This window comes from Ornithorhynchus anatinus, chromosome 7 (assembly GCF_004115215.2).
Source record: "Ornithorhynchus anatinus isolate Pmale09 chromosome 7, mOrnAna1.pri.v4, whole genome shotgun sequence".
NCBI lineage: Eukaryota > Metazoa > Chordata > Mammalia > Monotremata > Ornithorhynchidae > Ornithorhynchus > Ornithorhynchus anatinus.
Window position 1 is genome coordinate 76659968 of NC_041734.1, and position 8895 is coordinate 76668862.

The 8895-nt window shown below is 54.6% G+C and overlaps 1 protein-coding gene across 1 annotated transcript in view; it reads right to left on the reverse strand.

Moving 5' to 3' along the window:
* FAM117B (family with sequence similarity 117 member B) overlaps positions 1-3586 on the reverse strand; it is a 75260-nt gene extending 71674 nt beyond the window's left edge. Inside the window, exons 1-2 of the mRNA XM_029069679.2 lie at positions 3293-3586; positions 2968-3073 (exon numbers count right to left, since the gene is read on the reverse strand). Coding sequence (XP_028925512.1) covers positions 2968-3073; positions 3293-3520 — 334 coding nt within the window. The 5' untranslated portion in view covers positions 3521-3586. The remainder of the gene's footprint in view (positions 1-2967; positions 3074-3292) is intronic.
* Positions 3587-8895: the final 5309 nt, after the last annotated feature.

Genomic DNA, 8895 nt, shown 5'->3' on the forward strand with positions numbered 1-8895 from the left:
TTGATCTTTCTTTCACCCATCAAGGCCAAGTGTATCTACGGAGCCCCAAACGGAGAAGCGGAAGAATCAAACAGACAGATGTGCAAGTGAATGCCCAGCTCAAATAAAGAGAGAAGCAGCGTGGCTCAGTGGAAAGAGTCTGGGCTTGAGAGTCAGAGTTCATGGGTTCGAATCCCAGCTCTGCCACTGGTCAGCTGGGTGAGGGTGGGCAAGTCACTTCCCTTCTCTGTGCCTCAGTTCCCTCATCGTTAAAATGGGGATTAACTGTGAGCCTCACGTGGGACAACCTGTATCTACCCCAGCGCTTAGAACAGTGATCTGCACATAGTAAGCTTAACAAATACCAACATTATTATTATTAAATACAAACCGAAAACTCCAACAAGTTTACAGGCAGCAAATTGGATTCATAGGTACGTACTTGAAGGCTATCACCAGCCACAGATCTGTAAATCAGCCCCTAAATACCGCAGGTCCGCGAATCAGCTCTCTTGGACCTATTTTTTCCACTCCCTTTTCCCAGCGTACTCCAGCTCTCATTCTCTCTTTTCCTGGTCAAGTCAACCTACTCACTGGGCTTTGTTCTCATCTCTCCCACTGCTGACCTCCGGCTCACCCCTCCTAACAAACTCCTCCCACCCCCATCCACCTGACCACCTCTCTCCCCATCGTCAAAGCCCTTCTGAAATCACACCTCCTCCGGGAGGCTTTCCAGGATTAATCGCTCATCTCCCCAGCTTTTATGTACATATCTTTACACTCTATTAGTTCCTCCCACCTGAATTTCATTTCAGCCTCTCTCTAATTCTATCATCGTACTCCGCCAAGCGCTTGCTCTGGGCCTAGCGGCCGCTCGGTCAACACTACTGATGGAGAGATTATCAGTGCCAGGTTCATTCTGGGAAATGGCCACGTTCACCGATCTTTCTAATTGCCTTCGGCTCTCTCTCCCCGCGGTCCTCTCCATTACCAAAGGGCATCCTCCTCTCCCGGCCAGGAGATCAACAACTGATAAGGGAGAAGTTTCTACAGCTCCTAGTTCTTTGTTGCGATTTGTTTTTTTTAAAAAGAAAAGTCTCCCTCCACGGATCAAAGTTTGCTCTGCTGGGGCATTTAAGATTCTCAATTTGATACTGTCGAGGAAGAAGGTCAGGAGGCTCATCGGGCTAACACAATCCTAGCCGTTTGATTAAACAAAGCCGACAGAATCAGGCTTCTCAACCCCAACCCCCAGCCTGTTTCATGGCCGGGGTTTGGTAGCAGGAGGGAGAGGAGGGCTCATTGTGGGCAGGAATGTCTTTTACACTCTGTTCATCCATTCTTTCATTCAGTCGTATTTATTGAGTGCTTCCTGAGAGCAGAGCACTGTACTAAGCGCTTGGGAAAGTACACTACAGCAATAAAGGGTGACAATCCCTGCCCACAATGAGGTCGGTATGGGGGGTAGGGGGAGGTAGACATCAGTTCATATAAATGGACATCAATAGAAATAAATAAAGTGACAGATCTGTACATAGGTGCTGTGGGGCAAGGGGAGAGGGGGGAAAAGGGCAAAGGGAGCCAGTCCGAAGGGAGGGAGAGCTGAGGACAAGGGGGGGCTCAGGCTGGGCAGGCCTCCTGGAGGAGGTGAGCCTTCGCAAGGGCTTGGGGGGTGGGGGGTGGGGGGAGGGGTGAGATTGCCCAGTGGATCTGGTGGAGAGAAGCAGGATCTGGTGGAGAGAAGCAGCATGGCTCGGTGGAAAGAGCCCGGGCTCGGGAGTCAAAGGTCATAGGTTCAAATCCCCGCTCAACCCCTTGTCAGCTGGGTGACTCTGGGCGAGTTACTTCACTTCTCTGTCCCTCGGTTCCCTCATCTGTAAAATGGGGATGAAGACTGGGAGCCCCACGTGGGACGACCTGATGCCCTTGTATCCTCCCCCGCTCTTAGAAGAGTGCTTGGCACATAGTAAGTGCTTGATAAATACCATTATTATTTGAGGAGGCAGGATGTGGGCCAGGGGTTGGCGGTGAGACAGAGGAGCTGGAGGCCCAGGGAGGAGGAGGTGAGCGGCGGCAGTGGGGCGGGGTGTGCGACTGTCCTTTCCCAAGCGCTTAGTAGAGTGCTTTGCACAGAGTAAGGTCTCGCTAAGTCCCATTGAATGAATGAATGGATGGATGGAGTGGAGGGAGCCCTGCCCTCTCCTCCTATTCATTATTAAGGGGAGCCAGGCGGGTCCTTGGTTTGGGGGGGCGGGTGTCGGGCCGACTGTCCTTTCCCAGGCGCTTAGTAGAGTGCTTTGCGCGGAGTAACGGCTCGGTAAGTCCGAGTGTCCTCTCCCAAGCGCTCAGCAGAGTGCTTTGCACAGAGTAAGCGCTCGGCAAGTCCGACTGTCCTTTGCTAAACGCTCAGCAGCGTGCTTGGCAGAGAGTAAGCACTCGCTAAGTCCGACTGTCCTTTCCTAAGCGCTTAGCAGAGTGCAACCCATGGCAAGTCCGACTGCCCTTTCCTAAGCGCTTAGCAGAGTGCTTTGGTCGGGGAGTCGGACTGAATGAAGGGATGGAGCGGAGGGAGCCCGGCCCACCCCTCCGCTTTATTATGAAGGGGAGCCAGGCGGGTCTGGTGTGTGTGTTGGGGGGGGGGGGGGAATGTCAGTCCGACCGTCCTTTCCCCAGCGCTCAGCAGAGTGCTCTGCACCGAGTAAGCGCTCGGTAAGTCCGCCTGTCCTTTCCCAGGCGCTTGGCAGAGTGTTTTGCAGAGAGGAAGCGCTCGGCAAGTCGGATGGTCCTGTCCCAAGCGCTCAGCAGAGAGTCAGCGGCCGGAGAGTCAGCGGCCGGGGAGTCGGCGGCCGGGGAGTCGGCGGAGGGAGGCGGGGGGGGGGGGGCCAGGCTGGTCCTGGGGGGGGGGGCGCGGGAGGGTCCCGGCCCCCCATCGCCTCGGGGACGCGCGCGCTCCCGCCCTTTCCCCCCCGGCCGCCCCCGGGCGGGTACCTGGTCTGCAGCCCGGGGATCCGGGGCTCCTCCTCTCCGGGGAGGCGCGTCCGGGGTCGGGGGATCTCCGCGCCGGCCGCACCCGCCCGCAGCCCCCGCCCGCCGCCTCCCCCGCCCACAAGGACGGGGCCGACGGGGCCGACGGGGCCGACGGGGCCGACGGGCCGCAAGGCGGGGGCGGCGGGGGCGGCGGCGGCGGGGGCGGCGGCGGCGGCGGGGGCGCGGGCGGCGGGGGCGCGGACGCGGGCCCGGGGGGCGCTCCCGTCTGCGTGGACCCCGCGGGGCTCGTCCGCGCGGCGGCGGAGGAGGAGGAGGAGGAGGAGGCGGCGGCGGCGGAGGGCGGCCCGCCGCCGTTGTTGTTGTTGTTGGCGGCGGCGGCCCGCGTGGGGCTGCCATGTTGCTGCTGCTGCTGCTGCTGCTGCGGCTTCAGCTGGAAGGGAACCGTGGCCCGCATGGGCTGCGGGCGGCCTCCCGCGCCCGCGCCGTTGGCGTTGGCGTTCGGGGGGAGGGCGGAGGCCCCGGGGGAGCCCGGCCGCCGCGCTCGCTGAGCCATCGTCCTCCTCCTCCTCCTCCTCCTCCGATCCCAACGCGGGGCACGGCGGGCCCGCCGCCGCCACCGCCGGGGAGCCCTCCGGGAGGACCGCCGGGGGCACCGGGACCAGCGCCGCCGCCGCCGCTCTTCATCAACAATAGTGTCTCCTCCGACGGCCCCGCCCCCGACCGCCCCCGACCGCCGCCATTGGCTGCCGCCCAGACGGCCGCGCCCCTTCCCGCCGCCATTGGCTGCCGCCCGGACGGCCACGCCCCCACACGTCGCCATTGGCTGTCGCCGAGACGGCCACGCCCCCTTCCGCCGCTATTGGCTGTCGCCGCGACGGCCACGCCCCCACACGTCGCCATTGGCCGCCTCCCCGACGACCACGCCCCCGTCCGCCGCCATTGGCCGTCTCCCAGACGGCCACGCCCCCCTCCCCCGCGCCCATTGGCCCGATCGCAGGGGGGCGGGGCTCCGACCTCTCCCCTCACACAACGGCCTCCCGCCCGCCGGGCCCGGCCCCCTCCCCCCTCCCCCCCGCGTTCTAATAATCATCACGGTGGTACTTCTTAATTAATTAATATTGGTATTTGTTAAGCGCTTACTAGGTGCAGAGCGCTGTTCTAAGCGCTGGGGGAGATACAGGGGAATCAGGTGGTTCCCCGTGAGGCTCCCAGTCTTCATCCCCATTATCCAGATGAGGTCACTGAGGACCAGAGAAGTGAAGTGACTTGCCCACAGTCACACAGCTGCCAAGTGGCAGGGCCGAAATTCGAACCCATGACCTCTGGCTCCCAAGCCCGGGCTCTTTCCACTGAGCCACTTTACAAATGCCAACATTATTATTATTTTTCATCAATAATTAATTTTTGGTATTTATTATTAATAATAATGATGGCATTTGTTAAGCGCTGTTCTGAGCGCTGGTGCGGGGGGAAACAAGGTCATCAGGTGGTCCCCAGTGAGGCTCACAGCCTTCATCCCCCTTTTCCAGATGAGGGAACTGAGGCCCAGAGAAGTGACTGGTCCAAATCAGCCGGCTGACAAGAGGCTGAACGGGGATTGGAACCCATGACCTCGGACTCTTTCCACTGAACCACGCTGCTCCTCCTGACTACGGGCCAAGAACTGTTCAAAGCGCTGGTAGAGAAGCAGCGTGGCTCAGTGGAAAGAGCTTGGCCTTGGGAGTCAGAGGTCATGGGTTCGAATCCTGACCATTTGTCAGCTGTGTGACTTTGGGCAAGTCACTTCACTTCTCTGGGCCTCAGTGACCTCATCTGTAAAATGGGGATTAACTGTGAGCCTCCTGTGGGACAACCTGATGACCCTGTATCTCCCCCAAGCGCTTAGAACAGTGCTCTGCTCATAGTAAGCGCTTAACAAATACCAACATTATTATTAGTATTATTATTGTTATACAAGGTCCTTGGGTTGTCCCCCATGGGGCTCACTCATCCCCCTTTTCCAGATGAGGGAACGGAGGCCTAGAGAAGCGATGGGACTGGCCCAAAGTCCCCCCAGCTGATAAGTGGAGCAGCGTGGTACAGTGGAAAGAGCCCGGGCTTGGGAGTCGGAGGTCATGGGTTCGAATTCCGATCTGCCACTTGTCAGCTGTGTGACCGCGGGCAAGTCACTTCACTTCTGTGCCTCAGTGACCTCCTCTGTCAAATGGGGATGAAGACTGTGAGCCTCATGTGGGACCACCTGATGACCCTGTATCTCCCCCAGTGCTTAGAACAGAGTTCTGTACATAGTAAGCGCTCAATAAATACTATTGAATTTATTATTCATTCATTCAATAGTATTTATAGTATTTAATAATAATAATAATGATGGTATTTGTTAAGCAATTACTATGTGCCAAGTACCGTTCTAAGCGCTGGGGGGATACAAGGTGCTCAGGTTGTTCCACATGACTTAAGCGCTTAACAAATACCAACAGTATTATTATTATTAAGTAATAATGAGTAATATTAAGTAATAATAATACAATTGGTATTTGTTAAGCGCTTACTATGTGCTGAGCACTGTTCTAAGCGCTGGGGAAGATACAGGGTCATCAGGTTGTCCTACGTGAGGCTCACAGTTAATCCCCATTTTACAGATGAGGTGACTGAGGCCCAGAGAAGTGAAGTGACTTGCCCACAGTCACCCAGCTGACCAGTGGCAGAGCTGGGATTCGAACTCATGACCTCTGACTCCCAAGCCCGTGCTCTTTCCACTGAGCCACGCTGCTTCTCGTGGCGGGGTGGGGATTAGAACCCAGGACCCGTGAGTGCCCAGCCCGGGTTCTTGCCCCAGAGCCACGCGGCCGCTTCAGGCCCCGCCCTCCGCGCCAGGACTCGCCCCCTTTCGGCCCCGCCCCCAGGGCCGCCACCGCCCCCTCGCGGTGGAGGGGAGAATACGACCCGCTGACGTCCACATGGGCGGCCACGCGGCCGCCCAACCGGCGCTTGCGGCTCCCGCTCTGGCCGGCAGGGGGAGCCCTCGGGGGCAACGAGTGGTGCGCTCTGTATCATAATAATTACGGTATTTGCTAACAGTAACGTTGGTATTTGTTAAGCGCTTACTCTGTGCAGAGCACTGTTCTAAGCGCTGGGGGAGATACAGGGTCATCAGGTTGTCCCACGGGAGGCTCACAGTTAATCCCCATTTTAATAATAATAATAATAATGTTGGTGTTTGTTAAGCGCTTACTATGTGCAGAGCACTGTTCTAAGCGCTGGGGGAGATACAGGGTCATCAGGTTGGCCCACGGGAGGCTCACAGTTAATCCCCATTTTAATAATAATAATAATAATGTTGGTGTTTGTTAAGCGCTTACTATGTGCAGAGCACTGTTCTAAGCGCTGGGGGAGATACAGGGTCATCAGGTTGGCCCACGGGAGGCTCACAGTTAATCCCCATTTTAATAATAATAATAATAATGTTGGTGTTTGTTAAGCGCTTACTATGTGCAGAGCACTGTTCTAAGCGCTGGGGGAGATACAGGGTCATCAGGTTGGCCCACGGGAGGCTCACAGTTAATCCCCATTTTAATAATAATAATAATAATGTTGGTATTTGTTAAACACTATGTGCAGAGCACTGTTCTAAGCGCTGGGGGAGATACAGGGTGGTCAAGTTGTCCCACGGGAGGCTCACAGTTAATCTCCATTTTAATAATAATAATAATAATAATGCTGGTATTTGTTAAGCCCTTACTATGTGCAGAGCGCTGTTCTAAGCGCTGAGGGAGATACAGGCTCATCAGGTTGTACCACATGAGGCTCACGGTTAATCCCCATTTTACAGATGAGGTCACTGAGGCACAGAGAAGGGAAGTGACTTGCCCACAGTCACACAGCTGACAAGTGGCAGAGTCGGGACTAGAACCCATGACCTCTGACTCCCAAGCCCGTGCTCTTTCCACTGAGCCACGCTGCTTCTCTATGGCCTGCCAGCCACTGGACTGGGCCCTGGGGTGGGCACAAACTAATCATTCATTCAGTAGTATTTATAATATATAATAATAATAATGATGGCATTTGTTAAGCAATTACTATGTGCCAAGCCCCGTTGTAAGCCCTGGGGGGATACAAGGTGCTCAGATTGTCCCACGCGGGGCTCACAGTCTTCAACCCCATTTTACAGATGAGGTGACTGAGGCCCAGAGAAGTGAAGTGACTTGCCCCAAGTCACACAGTTGACAAGTGGCGGAGCCAGGATTAGAATAATAATAATGTTGGTATTTGTTAAGCGCTTACTACGTGCAGAGCATTGTTCTAAGAGCTGGGGGAGATAGAGGGTGATCAGGTTCTCCCACGTGGGGCTCACCTTTTTAATCCCCATTTTCCAGATGAGGTAACTGAGGCACAGAGAAGTGAAGTGACTTGCCCACAGTCACACAGCTGACAAGTGGCGGAGCCGGAATTAGAACCCATGACTTCTGGACTCCCAAACCCGTCCATTGAGCGACACTGCTTCTCTTAGTTTTCAATAGTATTTTTTTGAGCGCTTACTATGTGCAGAGCACTGTATTAAGCTTGGAGTGTACAATTCGGCAATAGAGACCATCCCTGCCCAGTGACGGGCTCACAGTCTAAACGATTGGACCCAATCCCTGCCCCGCCTGGGGCTCACAGCCACCATCCCCATTTGACAGATGAGTGCCCTGAGACCCAGAGAATAATAATAATAATGATGGTATTTCTGAAGCTCTTACTATGTGCTGAACACTGTTCTAAGCACTGAGGAAGATATAGAGTAATCAGATTGCCCCACGTGGGGCTCACATTTTTTAATCCCCATTTTTACAGATGAGGCAAACTGAAGAAGTGACTTGCCCAAGGTCACACAGCAGACAAGTGGAGGAATTGGGATTAGGACCCAAGTCCTCTAACTCCCAAGCTCAGGCTCTTTCCACTAAGCTACGCTGCTTCTCAGTGAAGAGATTTGCCCAAAGTCACACAGCAGACAAGTGGCAGAGGCGGGATTAGAAACCACATCCTCTGACTCCCAAGCCCGCGCTTTTGTCACGAGGCCAACCTGCTTCTCACATGATTTAGCCACCCCTTGCCTTATCCTCTCTCCAGATTGACTGACTACCTTGTGCCCCAGTGGGTTTTGGTTGGTTTCTTTTATTATTTTTTATGGTAATGATAATGTTGGTATTTGTTAAGCGCTTACTATGTGCAGATCACTGTTCTAAGGGCTGGGGTAGACACAGGGCAATCAGGTTGTCCCACGTGGGGCTCACAGTCTTAATCCCCATTTTACAGATGAGGGAACTGAGGCACAGAGAAGTTAAGTGACTTGCCCACAGTCACACAGCTGACAAGTGGCAGAGCTGGGATTCGAACTCATGAGCCCTGACTCCAAAGCCCGTGCTCTTTCCACTGCGCCATGCTGTATTTAAGTGCTTTGTGCCAGGGACTGTACTGAGCTCTGGGATAGGTAATAATAAAATGTTGGTCTTTGTTAAGTGCTTACTATGGGCCAAGCACTGTTTTAAGCACTGGGGTAGATACAAGGTAGTCAGGTTGTTCCACGTAGGGCTCACAGTTTACTCGATTTTATAAATGATGTGTATACATCTGTGATTCTGTTTATCTATTTTGATGGTACTGATGCCTGACTACTTTTTTTGTTTTGCTGTCTGCCTCCCCCTTTTAGACTGTGAGCCCGTCGTTGGGCAGGGATTGTCTCTATCTGATGCCGAATTGTACATTCCAAGTGCTTAGTACAGTGCTCTGCACACAGTAAGTGCTCAATAAATACGATTGATTGAATGAATGAATCCCCACTAGGATACAAGATAATCAGGTTGGACCTAGTTCACGTCTCCCGTGGGGCGCACATTACTAATTCCCCTTTTACAGATGAGGTCTTCTATGGAAAACAAAATGCCACTT